This window comes from Rhododendron vialii, chromosome 8a (assembly GCF_030253575.1).
Source record: "Rhododendron vialii isolate Sample 1 chromosome 8a, ASM3025357v1".
Classification (NCBI taxonomy): domain Eukaryota; kingdom Viridiplantae; phylum Streptophyta; class Magnoliopsida; order Ericales; family Ericaceae; genus Rhododendron; species Rhododendron vialii.
Genome location: NC_080564.1, coordinates 29,860,119 through 29,879,178, shown reverse-complemented (window position 1 = coordinate 29,879,178; position 19,060 = coordinate 29,860,119). Strand labels below are relative to the sequence as shown.

Here is a 19,060-nt window from a genome sequence, read left to right as displayed (position 1 = left end):
AGAGTCGATGGAGGCATGCTAAAATCAGTTCGATATATAATAAGCGTATTAAGAACCAGAACATTTTCATTCTTCTTCATTCTTCATTTTATTTTTCTTCTTCTCCTTGATTCTGGATCTTATCACTGCTTTTGTAAGTTCTACATGACAAAGGGATCCTCAAGTACAGTACTGTATCGAGAGAGATCCAAATACGAGCGTCGGAATGGGAGAAACGAGATTGTTGCAGCTGAATGATACCTCCAGCCATGTTGATTAAGCCTCGAAACTCGAAGAACGATCACCCTCGCGAAAAAAAAAAAAAAAAAACGATACGGAGAGATAGAAGGAAGAAGGGTTTCAAGTTTAACTCTATCAAAAACTTAACTATTTGTATTCGATGAAGTATCACGGACCTTATTTATAGAGATAGACTTCAGATTCCGGGCCGATCGCCTTTTAACTTCCCGCCATCAAAGAAGTTAGAACACCCATGAAACCACTTCCTTAGTGGGTAGTTTCTCAAATAAGTTACCCATTTAATTTGGACTCAAAAGTAAATAATTACTGTGTAAATAACTTTACAAAACGAAATGTCCATGTGGGCCACTTGTGTCTCCGTTAGGAGACGTGGCTTACATTCTCCCACTTGGTTCACATGGCACATTCCAACCTTAGGGTAACTTGTAAGAAAACTGAATACGGCCGTAACGCAAAAACTACCCAAACTTCATTGAGAGTCCTGATATACACGAATCATGGCAGTTATGCTCTTATTATAAGTGAGCATTTCTTTCCGTGCATTACAGTGCAAAGTTTTTCACATTCTTATGTGCAAAATTCTCTTACATTCTTGTGCGGTATCAGTGTGTGGTATCATTCCATCACTGATAACAGAATTCACTTTTGAATGTCCAGAAACACCCCAGGTTGTTAAGCTACTGAACAGGTAATCTCGAACAGGGACTGCAAAAGGGGGGAAAAAACGCGGCCATTTCCAACATTGTTGGCGAATTGGTGCGGTGACACATAGCAGCTGCCTTCGCATCTTTGATTATATCCCCGCTCCATCAACATTTGCGTCAACAATCGAACGTAGATCATTTGATGCTTTGCTTTTCACATAGTAATATTCCAACTTCAGGAATCCAATAAGCACTGCAAAATCCCTTTAAGCACTGCAACAACAAGGAGAAAGGGATAGAATATGCATCCGGTCACCACCAAAATTACAGTAAAGGTAAACTTACACTTTTGAAACAGCCAAAAGATTAATTAATCTCAACAAGAAGTACAAGGAGATCAAAGGGAGAGAAAGCCAAAAAGAGCCCAACACAAAAGCCGACTCACCAGAAAAGGCGAAAAACAAAGGGTTGGCAAGGTGCCAACCATGGGACGAAAAACAGATCAAGGAGATACCCCAAACTGAGAACCAAGGGAAAGTAAAACCACCACAGTAGCATCAATATAGCCTAGCAAGATAGGACCCTGAAATCACCATAATGGCAGCAAAAACATAGCACTCAATCTTGAGCCAATTGAAAATGGAACACTGAAGCATCACAACGTCAGGGCAAACTTACTTGAGAGTAGCAGCAGCAAAACTGATCGAAACATCCCCAAAAGCATTGACAAGAAGCAAAATATAAACATTATATATATAATGAGGGCAAAGACACAGAAGCATCAGATGTAGAAGGCTCAAACAGTCCTGGATCCTCCCAAGAGTGCAGAAGCAGAATCAACCAAAGGGAATGTGAACCAAAATGCAAAGGCAGCAGCAGAAATAGATGCATGATGGGACCAACAGCAGCAATTAGAGACTAACCCCCAAACTACAGGAGCCTCCTCAGAGAGCCCTCAGAAATACTCCCCAAATTGTGTAAGATGTCATTGATAGAATAAGAAAAAGCACCAACATTTGATGCAATCCATTTGGCCACCTTAAGCTTAATTGAGTCCCAAACCTCCCAATTGGGCACACAATTCTCAAACGCCAAAGCAGTCCTGGCTCTCCATATGGACCACAATACTGCAGAGGGAGTGACCTCCCACATCCTATGGATGGTTTTGCACTTCTTCTTGAAACTGCAACCACACCACTCCATTAAGCCCGCAACTGATTCAGGAGAATCTCAAGCCAGACCCCACCACTTCATACATTTAGACCACAATTCCCACGGAAGAGAGCATTGCACAAGCAGGTGATCTGCAAATTCCACATGCAGTCCACAAAATAGACAAAGAGCATCCAATCAAACCTCTTCTCAAAAATAGTGCTTTGGATTTTATCCTTCCTTGACATGCCCACCAACAAAAACATTGAATCCTAGGCGGAGCAAGATTGCACCAACTTTTCTACGCAGGCAAATTGAGTCCCTCCCAATTCTCCTCCACCAAATTATTCATAGACTTGATAGAGAACTGGCCACTAGCAGAGGCCCTCCACAACACTATCAATTCTATCTACCTCACCATCCAGGACAACAAGTAGAAGCACATGAAGGTTATGTAAATCCTCCACCTCCCAGTCAAATAGATTTCTTCTGAACTGAAAAGAACAAAAGCCCTGAGACCTTCTTCTTTGAATTACAGAAAATAGCTTCTCCTCTTTATCAACAACCGCATTGAATAACCTTGGAAATCTGCTTCTTAAAGCCACACCCTCAAACCACACGTCGTTCCAGAATGCTATCCCTCTGCCGTTTCCAACCCTGATGAAGGCATTTGATACGAACTTATTGTAGATGACTGGACCCCTGACCTGCATTTGAGAGACATCCTTCCAAATCATTGAACCTCTACTACTTTCACAAACAACTTCTCCTCAAAGCATCTTTCTCAGAGGGGAATCTCCACCACCACTTAATTAGCAAGGAGTCATTCATCTCAGACAATTTCCGATACCAAGACCTCCTTTTTCCATGCTCATAGACACTTTTTCCCAACTCACTAAATGCATCCTCTTTGCTTGTCAGAACCTCCCCATAAAAATATGCTTTGAATCCTCTCTATTTCCCTGGAAACGACAGCCGGCATTCTGAACAGAGACATAGATATTGGTAGATTGCTCATGCATCCTTTAGCTCAAGCAGTACCACCGTCGAAGTGTTGCCTAAAGATCTAGAAATGTGTAAACAAGATTGCAAGTCCTCATCGCAAGCTATTGCAATCAAATCATCCTCCTCATCTTTATACTTGACATAGTAAGTACCAGCGTCCAGGTTGAGCCTTTTAGCCAATTCTTGCTGCAACTCTAATAGTCTAGACGACAAAGACAGCTGGAACTTAAACGTATTATTTTCATATTTCGCCTTAGTCGTCACCATATCCTCATCTTGGAATGCTTGCGTTTTGTGAGCAACACTAGGTGAGGTTAGATTTGAAGGCGGTGGGGTTTGTCCCTGGTTCTCAACAGGCGAGGGCTGAAAGTGACAGACCCTTTTTATGTTGCGAGGTGGCCACCTCTCGATGCCGTAATTCCTACATATTCGCTTCAAAGTAGATACACTAACTGCAACAGGAAAATTCGCATCAGAGAAACTTCTTTACGCCCTCTACTGGAATCTATACGAAGACTGCTATATGAAAGCAAGAATCAGGGCCTCAAGCAACACTATGTTTTAACCTTTTGAGAGTATACTCTTACCTTTGAGTTCGCTTGAAGCAAAATCAAGTCTCTTATTAGAATATTGAAGGATATCCTCTAGAGGAATTTCAATTCTAACTCCAGCTTTTCCCAGTCCCCTTTCTTGAGTTTTGATGGTGGCTCCTTTTGAACAAGTTACATCCAAGTTGTTTCGTTCTGCACTAACTGCGTGAGCAAGAATTTAGAAAGTCCACAAACAAGATCCAAATGGCAAGCAACCCTTACTTTTAAGTGAAGAATCTTACCACCATGACTCTTTGCAGCATCTCCACTTTTACAGTCAAAATGTTGTTGGAGATCCTTAAAAGTAGGTAGACTTTCTTTCTCCAAATGAGTAATAAATGGCCGGCTATCATCTTCCCTGAGATCCTGTGCTCCATTTATTGCATCATCAAATTCCATCAATGACGGTTCTTCGGGTGAATCAAGGTGCACAATATCTTCAACATTTGGTAACGCTATGGCATATGCCTCCTTTTGCCAATTTGGAATCAAGTAGAATAAATAAGTAAATTTGACCTCCGATGGATTTACTTTTTATATCGCAGTTTACAAAAGGAAGTATTTGTTATAGAAATATTCAAAATATCCTTCAACAAGAAGAAGTCAAGATTGTGATAACTACTGAGTCTTGCAGAAGACATAAAACTTGGAGCATTACAGATATCAAATTTCAATTCATTATGTCATCCAATTTCAAAAAGCGTCCTAACCTTGTTTGTGTCGTGAGGAGGCCACCGTTGGATACCCCATTTCCTACAAACACGCTTCAATGTTGATACGCTGACTGCAACAGAGAAATTCAAATAAAACATACTACTTTCTGTTAGTTACCACACAGAAAAATTAGTTACCAAAAAAAAAAAAGACTTTCTGTTTTCTACTGGCAAAAGCTCAACAATTTATCTATTAGAGGGATTATCTCATTGAAAATAACAATCAAGACAACAAGCAAAACTATTATCTAATCTTAGCGAGTGTACTATTACCTTTGAGTTCCCTTGCAGCATTGGTACGGCTCAATGCTGAAAACCGTAGGACGTCGTCTAAAGAAATGTCAAATCTAACTCCAGATTTTTTTTGTTTCCCTTCTTGTATCTTTGTTGTGCCGCCTTTTGAACTAGTAGCAACAGGTCCACCCTCTTTTGTCCTAATATCATCCCTTCCATCATTTATCGCATCTAACAATGGCTGATCAAGATGACCAAGCTGTAATGTCATTCCTCCATTCTTTAAGAGCTCAAGACTAGCTTGGATCGCTTGAACATATTGAAGTTTCTCACCATTCTGAAAATAAAGAACTTCAATGGATAATACTTCCCCCAGTTCTTTTCCAGAAGCAAGTTTAAAGTTTTGGAATTTGACTTCATGGTACCCAATATTGTGCGCACTGTGGTCAGTGTGTTCTCATTGTCTTTGCTGCTCACAGGCAAAAAGATACATCGTCCCCGGTGTAACTGCTATGCAAGCATATGGTGAACCAACCACTTAATTTGCACTGTCGTGCAAATGGTGCCAAAGGGTACTCTGCTATGCTGAATTGTGTTATGTCCAAGCAGTATAACATGTTAGGAGATGAAAGTACCCTCTCAACAACCTGCCCATTTCGAAGGTGACATCCAGTACTGGCCACCAAGAAATCAATGAGGTGGTTATAGTTGGCCTCGAAAGCCCCAAGATATTCTGCACCCTTGGATGAGAGTTGGCCTAGCAACAAAGCGTCGCAAGCACTGCACGGGACCCAAGCCAAAGCCAAAGGTAACTTATGTACTTTATACAACGATTCCAGTACCAACGCGAGTTCATCAAAGGCAGATGTAACATCTTTATCCTCATCCTTATACTGATTTGCAATTATTACCGTGTAAAAAGTACATGTGAGAACTTGTTCCTTACAATCTGGACATAAGAAATTAAAATAGTAGATTACACATTCCATTATAAGTTGCTACTTACTTTCATTTGATAGTGTTTGCAGCAGTCAATAGATTGCAGACCTAGCTCCTGCAGGGGAATGGAAGGATAAACTGAGGAATCAATAACATTGAAATACATAAAATCTTGTCAATAGAGGAAGCATATCAGAAAATCCATAACAGTGGAAAATTTAAGAATGACATGATAACCGCACAATGCAAGAAGTATCATGGACACTTTTCTTTGGGAGTTCCCACAAGTTGCTGTAGAGTAAGTAAGAGGCAAATGCTATTGCTTCTTGAACAAAGGGAAAAAGAAGGTTAAGTGGAAATAACTTGAACAAAGTAGGATGAGTGGAAATAATTGCAACATCAGCACAATGAACCACATTATGACAGAGGGAAAAAGAAGGTTAAGTGGAAAAAACTGAAATTCATGGAGATCAATAAAGCATATAACAAGGTATTCAACAAAAAGTTCTGGTCAAATCCAAATATATCACTTCATTTTGAACTGCAGGATCAGAGTAAAGCAAAGTGAAGAAACCCTATATCCAAATAGATACCAGGTCTGTACAGCTATAGTAGTATAGATTTTTGCCTCAAGGAATACCCGTACCTATGCAGAAATGCCATTGCTAAGGTCTCTTGTCTCTTAAATTGTTTTTGCCGCCAGATCTTTGACAAATTGCCCAAGTTAACAAGACCGCTACAGATTTGTGACAAAGAATTCGTTGCCTGTATACATTCATTCTTTTTTCCCATTTTAAAGCCAGTTTATCTACTGCATAAGAAGTTCTTTTTTGTGTGTGTGGAAGCCACTGCATACAACATTTAGGCAGTATTGAAGCTGAGAATGGCAAACTGGCAGTTGCAATATCGCTACAAACAGGACTAAGCCTACCAATCTGTCAGCCCAACACCTTGCGAACTTCTCGTCTATTTGATATTTGATACCATGATATGATCATGAACTAAAAGAAATGCCAACATATTTGTTTGGACAAGATTCTATGTATTAAATCAATTCTCACATTCTTTATTTGAGTGCAATTCATAATAGGTTGCAAAACAATTAAATAGAATGTAAGTTAGAGACTGTATCGTGATATATCTATAGTTCCATCAAGGCTACTTGCAATATCTACACTAACTGATTGGTTAACCTTGTAACCCGGAAGGCTTCCCTATTGGTTTATGGATTTCATCTCTGTCCATTTCCCTACTTTATATTCATAAGAATGCAAGACTCAAGTTTAGTTGTACACTTGTACTCAATATTTTATATTCAGGAACTACTTGTTTTGCTGGAATAAAAGATAAATGAGCGCAACCGATTGCAGTCAAGTTTCTAGATCAAAGAAGTTCTCCACAGTTGAAAGTGATGGCAGTTGACAATGTGTGAAAGAAGTTAACATAAATAGTTCAACATATTTCGTAGAGTTTCATGATTGCATATGATTACCGTGTCTCTTGAGTTTTCTGGCTACACAAAAATGCTGGACTATGCCACATTTACATATTGTCTTCTTATGTTAGTAAGACATCGAAAATGCTAGTTAGTGACCAACCTGAAAAACATCATGCAGGTTGCGAAGGAAAGATTTGTCATACCAACCTTTAATGGCATCGATGGTAGAGACTAGCTCAAGTACACCAACACAGATTTGGCTGGAATGTTCGAACACCGGCAAAGCCCAGGATGCTTTAACTTGGCAACGAGAAGCATCATCACATTGTGGATACTCTTTCAGAGAGTAATACTGCACATCAGGGGCAGATTCGGGCAATTTATGCAGGAACACACGGCCAGGAAGCCAAAGTTCTTCTTCTCCACTCTCTCCAATGTCCCCATAAAATTTATACTCCATAGATTGAATCCTATACTCACAAAGCCCCCATGTTGACCTCCCTGTTTTACCAAGAGCTTAAGGTTGGTTTTGAGTTGTAAGCAAAGTCCGCCCCTCAATTGTTGTGGCCGCTGATAAGCACCCGAGAATGTAATGCAGGGTGCGCTAGTATTTAGTTTTAGTTAAATTTAGTTACTTATTAGTTATTATTAACGTTGTTTGCTCGTATAGTGTCTAGTCCTATTTTGTAGGTAAATCGCCAAAAAGGGAGCTTTCGTTGCACTAGACAAGGTTTTGCCCGAGCAGAAGTTGACTTGCCAAGGCGGAACCTGTCATCGCCCGAGCCGAAGCAGATATGCCCGAGCAGAAGCCCGATGGCCAGAGCAGAAGTTGAAGTTGCCAAGGCAGGAACTCATTTGCCCGAGCAGAAACCCGATGGCCAAGGCAGAGGCAGAGTTGCCCGAGCAGAACCCATCATTGCCCGAGCAAGAAGCAGATTTGCCCGAGCAAGAGGAAGGCGGCCAAGGCAATGACCCACTATTGGCCTCGGCAGCGATGTAAACTTTTACATCCCATCGATGCCGAGCCCCTTAGTGGCAAATACCCCTTAACCACTTCGGCAGCGATGGGACAAATCATCTTCCATCGATGCCGAACCCCATAGTAGAGCATTCTAAGGCCGTTGCCATCGATGCCGAGGGGCTTAAGAGCGGATTTTCTGAGCATCTTGGGAATATTCCAGGCGCGGACCTTCGGAGTATAAAAGCCTTTGTCATTATTTTGTACAAACAAGTAGACTTAGATTTGCTTACCTAATTTTAGATCTAGAATTAGATTCAATTTGCATTTTGAATTGTTCTTGCTGTTCTTCATTTTTCCAGCACTTATATTTTAATTTTCTGCCCTTAGTTGTTAATTTTTGTTATTGTTGCCTTAATTAAAGTTGTTTATTTTCTCCCGATCTATCTTAGTCTCTAGTTTAATTCAAGTCTTGTTATTTCATTATGGTAGCTAGATTTTTGCTTGCTCCTATCTCTCTAGATATGGGTGAGTAGTTTCAAGGGTTAGGTCATGGGATGATTAGCATCTCATGGTCCGGGCGAAAATTGCATTTTACACCCAATAAAGCTTCAAACTTTGATTTGAAAATTGATGTGGGGTTCGGGTTTGTTTGATAAATCACCGAGGTGTTAACCTCTTTGATCTTGTGTAGGTGGGAGCGTCGACTACCCACCACATAAGATGCTTAGAGCTCTTTCGCACGAGGTATTTGTCAAATGAATTCTAGAGCTAGCTTGGTTCTCAAATCATTCGATTTTCCGACTTGAGAACTTTAATCAAGTATCTTAAATTGTGTAATTGGGTGAAGAGTGTAGTTTAGCTCGAGTCTTGGGTGTTAATAATTCCTAGACCTAGCCTATCTTTTCCCTAGTTAATTCGCTTTAATTTAGCCCTTTTATTTCCACCTTTCAAAGTAAAACAAAGTTGGCCGTCTAAAGGCCGAAAGCCCTTACTTGCATCTACAAATCCGACCAAGCCATATAATATTTCCCTTGGGTACGATCCCGGATTTCCGGTTTATTATGCTTCAACCGACGTGTTAAGCCCTACGCTTGGGGTATTATTCCGCATTATTATTATCATCGGAGCGAACGAAGCATTTTTGGCGCCGTTGCCGGGGATTTCTTATTATGGCTTTCTTGGAGGTTCGACAAACCACTGTAAGTATCCCGCTTTCGTCTAGTAGTAGTAATTTAGTAGTTTATGTGTTAGTAGTTCGTATTTAGTTTGGTGGATACCTCTAACCTAGTTCATCTAAACTTGAGGTGTAACGAAGCCAGGCTAAATATCGAGTTTGTTCTTAGTTAGTTTAGCGTAATTAATTTAGTTAGTTAGTTTAAATTTGATTGCATTGCTTAGCCGAGGTGGTGGCATAACCCCTCGCATATTCTATTTGCTGAGTTGAGGTGGCGGGATAGCCCCTCTAGTCTGGTAGATAATTAGTAGTAGCATTTGTTTTGTGTATGCCTGTTTACTTCAAGTAGCAAGGGGTACTATGGCCTATTTTGCAAGGTGCTATGGAGGGTATGCAAAACAATTTGATTGTTCAGTATCAATTCCTATATTTTATGGCTTGGCCTCAGAAAATCCATTTTCGCATGTTGATGATCTTGAGAAAATTTTTGCTAACAATGAAAGGGCTATTTTACAAGTATTCCCAGCGTCTTTGCGTGATAGTGCTCAAGATTGGTTTTATTCTTTGAGTCCAGGATCGACATGGCAAGAGATTACAGAACAATTTTTCAAAACTTTCACTCCCTCATATGAGACTCATATGCTTTTACAAGAACTATCCCATTTCTATCAACAAGAAAATGAGTCTTTTTCGCAATATTGGGAGCGATTTAAATGTTCTGTATTCTCTTGGTCAAGTTTTAATTGTGAGCTTGGCAGTCTTTTGGCTATCTTTTGCCATGGTTTAAATCCTAAAACATGTCAAGTTGATTTTATGTCCAATGATGAATTCTTAGATAAAAACGCTGAAGATGGTTGGGATTACCTTGATAAATTAGCCCAAAAGCTCCAATTTTCTGAGTTGTATGAAAATTTTGAAGATTCTAACTCGGATGCCATGAAAGAGGAAATTAAGCCGCATATCTTGGTTGAAACTATTAGTTTAGATTGTGACAGCTCCTCAAAGTCTGCATGGAGTGATGAGTCCATTGATGAACCTGAGGTCCAAAGTTCTCTTGTGGATTCCCCTCTTTGTGATGATCCGGGGGAGAAATGCCTCACACTTAAAGTTATCCTTTTGGATCCTCCGTGCCTTGATCTTCTCACCGCTAAAGAAATGGATGGCGAGGTAGATTTTTCACACTCTTTGTTAGAAAAGCAAGATGCATGTGAGCCTATTCTTGAGAAGTTACCAATCATAGAACCAATTGATTTTCTTGGTGTTGACAATTTTCTTGTGGTTTATCATCCTTATATTGTAGATTTGGTCAACAAATTGAAAATTGATTTTGTTTGGGCTATGCACTTGGTGGAACTTAAGTTTTTAAAACGAATTCGGCAATTGCTTTACTCAAAGTACCTTATCTTGTGGCATGGTCGAGTTCAATTTTTGGCAAAGTGTGTAGCTTGGAGTGCTCTGTTTCTTCTAATAGTTATTAATGGCATGCTAAATGTTCGTAGTTCTCGTGTGGCTGAACACTCTTTTTCTTTCTTTCTTGCCTTGTTTCTCTTTTAGTTTAGTATGCATGCTTTGTTTGTTATGTTTTGTTTGTTTTTGTTCTGTGTTTGCATCTAATAAAATCTTGGAGATACCTCACATGCAAAAGATTTCACCAATGTGTTAGTGAAAAAAGGGCTTTTATTAGTTCTTCTTGGTAATAGTTTATCGTTAATGATCCATGCTCTCCGCGATTGCCCCTAATCGGAGGCAACTTAGGTCTGTGAGTGAGGTTTGATATTGCCTAGAGTGCACGCTAGGTTGTATTGCATCTTGCTTGGTTTTGATCTTAGGGGACGCTGGACTTCATTGTTTGGCGAGGTCAAGCGATAGATTTTATTACGGGCGCTAGCATAACAAATTTTCGACGGTCTAGTATAGCCACCCATTGCTTACCCTAACGGTAAGAGATGGGAAGAAAAGTATGACTCGTGTGATCGCGTGATGATCGGGTGGTGCATCGCATTTCATTTTGTTTTGCATGTCTAATTTGTTCTTTGCAATTTCTTTATGTTCTGTCTTTTAATTTTGGTTTGGTTTGAAGCCGGATAACACGGGCCGGTGGTTCTAATGTCATTTGTTTTGTGGAAAGCCGTCCTATTAAGTCTTCTGCAGGGTTTATTTGCTACCACACCAGCCTTGGTAGTTTGGGCCTAAAGCCGGAGTGAGTGAGGCGTTCAGGAGCCCTAAGCATGGGTGTGGCTACGAGCCACGGTTGTTAGTCCGATAAAGCTTTGGATATGGCCCTGTGTGACTAGCTATGGTTCCGAGTTGGTAGAACCGAAGGAGTGAACCCTGGAAGCATCTAATCTGGCTGGAGCAAAACATTGGCATAAAATCCTCCTACTTGGTCGAGGTATTTAGGGGTTGACATTTCCCTTGGACGGTACATTCGCGCACTCTTCCTTTCTTCACTCTTGTTCTTAATGCTATGAGGGCATAGCATCGCTTTAAGTTGGGGGGAGGGGTTAGCTTATGTGCTATTTGGTTGATTTTTGTTTAATTTTTGCAAAAATTTTGAAAATTCAAAAACATTTGAAAATTTGAAAAATTCAAAAAAACAATAGAAAATTGAAAATTTTAAAAATAAATAAAAGGTTTTTACTTGCAAATTCTTCCTTTTGTCAGAGTTTTTAGTTTTGTTCAAGACTTGTTGCATGCTCAATCGTTGTTAGTTAGCAAGAATTCGTAGCAATCCCAAGAATTTTGTGCTTCTTAACTTGCATGCTTAGTTGACAATTGAATGGTTTAAGTGTTGAGCAAGTTTGTGAGCAAGTTTTGGCCCATATCCCCATCTTCTCAATAAAAAGCTTGTAGTTAGGTGAATAATCGCATGTCCATGCCTAATTGTGTTTAAATGTCGATTTTCAATCATTTTGGAATCCAAAGCGCACTTAGGAAAGGATACGAGGCATTCTTTGCATGATTATACCACATATGAGTCACCTTGTCCTATTTTGCATCCTGTTTTTCTCCCATTCTTTGCTTAGCCTAAGCGACCGGTTGTTCGGAGGGTTGTTTGGTTGAGTGTTCATTGTTTAAAAGGTGTTTTGGGGGATGCTATGGAAAGTTTTGGAAGTTCAGGGGCTCAAATTGAAGAAAAACAGAATCCTATTGGCATCGGCATCGATGGGTTAAATCCCATTACATCGCTGCCGAGTGTGTTAGTCTTCTGGGCCCTTATTGCCTTCGGCATCGATGGAATCAATCGTCTTACATCGCTGCCGAGCAGCATAGCTCATCAGCCCCTTATTGCCATCGCCATCGATGGGATCTCAGGTTTTACATCGATGCCGAGGTACTTCCAGCCACAGAACAGAGCCCTGCTCGACAGAAACTCAGTCAAATCCTTTTCCAAACTTCTGAACCGACTGCCATCTCTCTCTGTTTCTCCAAAAATCCCAAAAAACCTAGCCCCAAACCTTCAACCACCCACTAAATCCCCCATATTTCCACAGAAAATCCCCAAATCCTCCATCTCATTCAACAAAACACAAGTTTTCTTCATCAATCTCAGGTTTCCAAGCCAAACACAAGGTAAACCCAATTTTCCCTTTGTAAATCCGAATTTTTCCTAATTTTCCACAAAAATCTTTCTTTTCATCCTAGTTTCCACCCATATTTTCACCCCCCACCACAAAATCTACCTTATATTCCATTTTCTCACCAAAAATCAAAACCCTAGAAAAATCCCACCAAAAAAATCCGAAAATTAAAAAATAAAACCCTAACCTTTTTCAACCTACAATGCCAAGAGTCAAACAAACCGCGCACCGTGCTCCCTCTTCTCAACCTGAAATTGAGGAGGAGGATGATTTTATGGCTGAGAGTGAGGAAGAAATTCAGCCCGCGGAGGCTTCGGGATCAAGGAGTAAGCGGAGGAGACGGACTCCGGGTCAAATTGCAGCGGATAAGAGGAGAGTGTGGGAGGATAGTTTTGTGGGCAGAAAGTTCAAAAATGAGAGGCAAGTGGATGCTACGGCATTGTCCGATGATCACATGGGGCTTCGGTACGTCATGAGGAAAGGTTTGAATTTCTGGACTGAGCCGTTACTTGGTTATAATAAGAATGCCGTTATCGAGTTTTATAAGTTTATGATTATTCCTGAGGGTGATTGGGAAAGTGACCCGGCTGTTAGAATTTTTTCGAAAGTAGGGGGAATAGATATTGTGATTACTCCTGATGATATTGCTGCATATTTGAAAATTCAAAGGCCTCCTCCTGAATCTGTAAATTACCCTAGAAAGGATGAATTGATTGATTTGCAAGTAGTAAATGAGACGTTGTATTATGATCCCGCTTTGGCTTCATTGCCCCATGTGCCCGGAAATTTCAAAGGCAGCTCTAGATTCCTGAACAAAGTGATACATTACAATCTTTATCCCCGAGGTTCAGAGAGTAGGCCAACCAGGAAAAGTGGAGAAATTTTGTTTGCTTTTACAGCTAATGATTTGATAGTTGACTGGGCCATGTTCATATTTACTCAGCTGCGTGATTTTAGGACCAATACTTTGATTACTGCCAATATGCCATTTCCATGTATGATTACTAGCTTGTGCAAGAGCAAAGGAGTTAGGGGGGCAGCCTATGAGCAATTGGAAGAACTTTCTCCGGGGCCTATAGATGACACATTTGAGGTGAAGAGCTCATCCCAGATTTACACTGCAAAGGGTAAGCAAGCGAGAAAGGGGGATTATTTGACCACAATGCCCTCAAGAAAGGAGAAACAAGGGTCTTGGCTCAAGAAGCTATTTTGTCAAGGGGTTTCAATTATCAACTCTCAAAGAAAGGAGAAGGCTGAAAGGAGAAAGATGATGAGGGAACAGGAAGCACAAAGGAGAGAGATAGCCTGGCAGACTTCGATTTTAGAGCAGCAGCATGGGGTGAAGTATGTCCCCGAGCCAGTTGATGAGGGGGAAATGAGTGATGACTTTGCAGGATATGAGAGTGAGGAGTTGGCTGACTGAGTAGATGACTTGCTAACAGGAGGATGAGGTGGTGTCATGGTGATGATTTGATAGAGAGTCGGTGGCTTTAGAAATTCCCCTTACTTGGTCGGGGTCTTGGTTGGTTGACATGCCAACTATCCTATCCTTTTGTTTTGTTTTGTTTCATTTTCATTTCGTAGTATAACTTTGCACATTATTAGTTAGTAGTTGGTTTGGCCGGTTCGGCCTTGACTTGGTTCATTTCATATGTTGGCGGCGGTCACTCGGGTAGTTAACCAAGCTAGTAATAGACCGTCGCCCATTTTTGCTAACCTGTTCTTTGTAACCAAGGTCATTACAAGCTTAAAAAGTCCTTAGTTGATCTTTTGTGCGCTTGAATTCCATTTTGATTGACTGTCTGATAGTTGCATAACTAGTTAATGGCATGCTTTCCTTTCGTTATCCAAATATCATCTGCTAGTTTTCAATTCTGTTGAATAAAAGTGCTTTAGTTGTTTGAGGCATAGTAATTCTTGTTCGCTAATGCCTGTTGTTGAGCACTGATTCGGTGGATATGGTTTAGTCTGAATTCGCATGTTCTGTGTCCCGTATCCTCCCATTGTTCGAGGACACAGACCATTTTGACTTGCTCTTGGACTTGCTTGATACTTAGCCTGTTTAATTGCATGCTGAAAATGTGAGTTGTAGAAATGAAATAAAAAGCCGGATTGTTGAACTCTTGCTAGGTTACAGAATTGAGCATGTTCTAAGTTGTGAACTCGGAAGGATTGCATAGTGCTTATGTTTTAATTTTCTGCATTTCGTTCGCTAGGGACTAGCAAACCTTAAGTTGGGGGGCGTGATAAGCACCCGAGAATGTAATGCAGGGTGCGCTAGTATTTAGTTTTAGTTAAATTTAGTTACTTATTAGTTATTATTAACGTTGTTTGCTCGTATAGTGTCTAGTCCTATTTTGTAGGTAAATCGCCAAAAAGGGAGCTTTCGTTGCACTAGACAAGGTTTTGCCCGAGCAGAAGTTGACTTGCCAAGGCGGAACCTGTCATCGCCCGAGCCGAAGCAGATATGCCCGAGCAGAAGCCCGATGGCCAGAGCAGAAGTTGAAGTTGCCAAGGCAGGAACTCATTTGCCCGAGCAGAAACCCGATGGCCAAGGCAGAGGCAGAGTTGCCCGAGCAGAACCCATCATTGCCCGAGCAAGAAGCAGATTTGCCCGAGCAAGAGGAAGGCGGCCAAGGCAATGACCCACTATTGGCCTCGGCAGCGATGTAAACTTTTACATCCCATCGATGCCGAGCCCCTTAGTGGCAAATACCCCTTAACCACTTCGGCAGCGATGGGACAAATCATCTTCCATCGATGCCGAACCCCATAGTAGAGCATTCTAAGGCCGTTGCCATCGATGCCGAGGGGCTTAAGAGCGGATTTTCTGAGCATCTTGGGAATATTCCAGGCGCGGACCTTCGGAGTATAAAAGCCTTTGTCATTATTTTGTACAAACAAGTAGACTTAGATTTGCTTACCTAATTTTAGATCTAGAATTAGATTCAATTTGCATTTTGAATTGTTCTTGCTGTTCTTCATTTTTCCAGCACTTATATTTTAATTTTCTGCCCTTAGTTGTTAATTTTTGTTATTGTTGCCTTAATTAAAGTTGTTTATTTTCTCCCGATCTATCTTAGTCTCTAGTTTAATTCAAGTCTTGTTATTTCATTATGGTAGCTAGATTTTTGCTTGCTCCTATCTCTCTAGATATGGGTGAGTAGTTTCAAGGGTTAGGTCATGGGATGATTAGCATCTCATGGTCCGGGCGAAAATTGCATTTTACACCCAATAAAGCTTCAAACTTTGATTTGAAAATTGATGTGGGGTTCGGGTTTGTTTGATAAATCACCGAGGTGTTAACCTCTTTGATCTTGTGTAGGTGGGAGCGTCGACTACCCACCACATAAGATGCTTAGAGCTCTTTCGCACGAGGTATTTGTCAAATGAATTCTAGAGCTAGCTTGGTTCTCAAATCATTCGATTTTCCGACTTGAGAACTTTAATCAAGTATCTTAAATTGTGTAATTGGGTGAAGAGTGTAGTTTAGCTCGAGTCTTGGGTGTTAATAATTCCTAGACCTAGCCTATCTTTTCCCTAGTTAATTCGCTTTAATTTAGCCCTTTTATTTCCACCTTTCAAAGTAAAACAAAGTTGGCCGTCTAAAGGCCGAAAGCCCTTACTTGCATCTACAAATCCGACCAAGCCATATAATATTTCCCTTGGGTACGATCCCGGATTTCCGGTTTATTATGCTTCAACCGACGTGTTAAGCCCTACGCTTGGGGTATTATTCCGCATTATTATTATCATCGGAGCGAACGAAGCAGCCGCTGCCCAGTATTGAACAAGTGATCGACCACATTTTGGGAGTAAAATGATTCTCCCAAGCGCAAGTCTGATCTTGTCTTTCACCTTCGGACCAGAATCGGGAATAAGGTTGAGATCCTCTGAAACTAAAAATTAAAGTGTCAGCAAACGAACGAATGGACCAATGGAAAGAGTAAGGGGATTAGTGGATTAAAATTTACAAGACTTTTGAGTTTCTTCCCGCAACAACAATCGGAGAGAAGTAACAGATCTAGGAAGACAAGTAGTGCGAAAGAGTAGATACGAATTACATAATATGGCAAGACCATATGTCCAGTCCTTACATTCTTTTATTACTAGAAACGAAAATTCGGTTAAAAACCAGTTACAAACCACTTCACTCCTTAACTGAAAACTATAGCAAAAATTGAACTTTTCTGAAATTTTTAATCAAATTAATGGACTCATTTTAAAAGTTCATTTCTTCTTCTCAAATTTATACTGGGAATTGGGTTTGCCTAATCAAGTTAGTCTCATATCAAATGACTAAAGTTTATATCCAAAGCTATTCCTTTTCAAACGTACATTTCAAATTGGGTTTTTTTTTCCTCGCCAAAAGTGAGCATTGTTAGTTGTAGTTGGTGAGGTTGAACTCATGCTAAACTCATGGAAGTACATGGTACCTGCCACTCGGCTACCACTCAACTTGCCATTTAGCGAATTGGGATTGCCCAATGAAGTGTGTTTCAAATCAAATGACTGAGATTTTCACCTAAAATTAAGTGAGGCCGTCTAATGCGTTGAAGAAACCGAGCGCCCTATAAACGAAAGCATAGTTTTACTAGAAGAAACAGAGAGAGAAGAAGAAGAAGAAGTTGGCACCGCAATCGGAAACCGAAGGACGATTGAGTTTGTCGTCTTTTCGGCTCCAGAAAACCCATCCCGTGACGTGGGGTTCACCGTCGTCGTCGTCCTCCAAGCGAGCCCAGTTGAGTTCCCTGTGCATGTACTTCCCGAAATCTTCAGGAAATTCTTCTCTTTACGCCGACCCCACTAGTACTACTACTTATCACCGGAAATAACTCCCCCGCATCCATTTTAATTGGCAGTTTTTTTTTTTCCTAGAAAGATTAGTCACACTCCAAAAAAACAAGAGGGTACTAGTTCATGGAGGGGTTCCAATGGGTGGAGAAAAATATAAAGAAAAATTGTTAGTTAACGAGAGAAATTTATTGAAAATCGTGCTTTGAAACTCCAATTAAACAAACTTGAAATGTCTATTTCATCCCTCTATTTTTAAATCGATACCAATACTAACAAAAATTTAAAAAAAAAGGTAACCGGACATAATAAATGCAATGTTTGATGGGTAAAAGGAGAAAATGGGATGATCAAACATGTAATAATTAGATTTTCTTATTTAGATGAAATCTCCAAAAGATCAAAAGGGACTAAAAAATAGGTAGAATGGAGTAATTGATTTTTTTCTTTTTTTAATTGTAGGAAGTAATTGATTTGCTCTCTTTGTTTTTTGAGAACTCGTACGTGACAATAGATCTGCGGGTTTCAACAATCATCGCATTACTGACCTTTCTGGTTTCAGTCGGTTGTGAAATCCATTTAGAGCACCCGCTATTTAGATAATAACTTTTTACATGTTAAAGTGTCCATATAGCTAAATTTAGAGCTTATTTCATGTAATTAAGATAGGCTACAAGTTTAAGTAATGAACTCATATATATTATGGGTTAGGTAAAAAATTCATTAGTTCAAATAACTACCTCAATTAAAATGTCAAATAGCCTTCTTTTTCTTTTCCCGTTAAATCCCAACGACTCTATATTTGAACAACTCCATATATATGCAAACAAACACACATTAAATTTGAAGAAGGGTGAATAAATTAATTAATGCTGACGAATCTTTTACTTTGAACTATACCTTCCTGTGACTTAACAAGACCTTTATAAGATAAGCAATTACTCATATTCGATGCATTCGATATCGAAGCCTCAATTAAGTGCCTTACTCTAAATCTATGCCTAGATCCGATAGGCATCTTTTTAGCCATATTGATAGATGTTCTAGTGTCAAGTGAGGTGCAAAATCACATTGCAAGAGGGTTTCCTTCACGCTGAAATTACATATAAATACTTTGATGGTTATAATATTGTTAGTTATAAAATATTAAGATAATGAATTAATTTGTTGGGAGGTTCCATTTTTGGAGGGCTAGAAGGTTGACCAAAGCCTTTACGACAATTATTAGAAAATAAGAATATAAATCAATATTTATGACTTGTGAGCTGACATTAGTACAACCGTCACTAATTTTAAGCACTAAAATACTAATTATTATTAAGTAAATTTAGTCAAAAATAGAGTGCAAAAATCATTGAATTTAGTTAAGGATCAACTAACATGATGTACTTGCTTTAATTTTATTTTGAAAAAATGACGGTCAATGACGTGTTTTGATAATTAATTGTATATGTCAATGATATTTTCAGCATTAACAAATGTTCTCAGCATGTCATTAGCGGGTATTAATGCTGAAAATATCCTTAGCGTGTACAATTAATTATCAAAACACGTCATTGACCGTCATTTTCCCCTAATTTAATCACTGGTAGGCC

The 19,060-nt window shown here is 39.8% G+C and overlaps 2 protein-coding genes across 7 annotated transcripts; one reads left to right on the top strand and one right to left on the bottom strand.

Annotated features, from left to right (window-relative positions):
- Positions 1–615: 615 nt before the first annotated feature.
- Positions 616–7,523, bottom strand: LOC131335153 (protein NLP3-like). Of its 6 annotated transcripts, XR_009202439.1 has the most exons (9): positions 7,116–7,523; positions 5,585–5,632; positions 4,912–5,471; positions 4,618–4,837; positions 4,342–4,415; positions 3,874–4,102; positions 3,629–3,793; positions 1,330–3,493; positions 617–1,157 (listed from the first exon to the last, which is right to left on the bottom strand). XR_009202439.1 is itself a non-coding variant. In XM_058370395.1 (7 exons), the coding sequence occupies exons 2-7, from the start codon at positions 4,996–4,998 to the stop codon at positions 3,051–3,053; spliced, it is 1,218 nt and encodes a 405-aa protein (XP_058226378.1). In that variant the 5' UTR covers positions 4,999–5,632; positions 7,116–7,523; the 3' UTR covers positions 1,181–3,050. The 6 variants fall into 6 exon arrangements, 1 of the variants encoding a protein (XP_058226378.1); XR_009202441.1 differs by having other exon boundaries at positions 616–1,157; positions 3,874–4,099; positions 4,912–5,632; XR_009202438.1 differs by having other exon boundaries at positions 4,912–5,632.
- A 5,247-nt stretch (positions 7,524–12,770) lies between these two features.
- LOC131335154 (uncharacterized) lies at positions 12,771–15,130 on the top strand. Its single transcript, XM_058370396.1, has 2 exons — positions 12,771–13,153; positions 15,035–15,130. Exons 1-2 carry the CDS (start codon positions 12,874–12,876, stop codon positions 15,067–15,069), a joined length of 315 nt encoding a protein of 104 aa, XP_058226379.1. The 5' UTR covers positions 12,771–12,873; the 3' UTR covers positions 15,070–15,130.
- The last annotated feature ends 3,930 nt before the right edge of the window (positions 15,131–19,060 follow it).

Bases quoted from the DNA above. Each gene is read 5' to 3' on its own strand.
- LOC131335153 (XM_058370395.1), bottom strand. From the start codon at position 4,998: ATGAAGTCAAATTCCAAAACTTTAAACTTGCTTCTGGAAAAGAACTGG. The intron at 4,416-4,617 runs GTAATAGTACAC...TCTCTGTTGCAG, and splicing joins TGCTGCAAGGGAACTCAAAG to TCAGCGTATCAACATTGAAG. The intron at 3,494-3,628 runs GTAAGAGTATAC...TTCCTGTTGCAG, and splicing joins TGCTTCAAGCGAACTCAAAG to TTAGTGTATCTACTTTGAAG.
- LOC131335154 (XM_058370396.1), top strand. From the start codon at position 12,874: ATGCCAAGAGTCAAACAAACCGCGCACCGTGCTCCCTCTTCTCAACCT. The intron at 13,154-15,034 runs GTTTGAATTTCT...CCTATTTTGTAG, and splicing joins TCGGTACGTCATGAGGAAAG to GTAAATCGCCAAAAAGGGAG.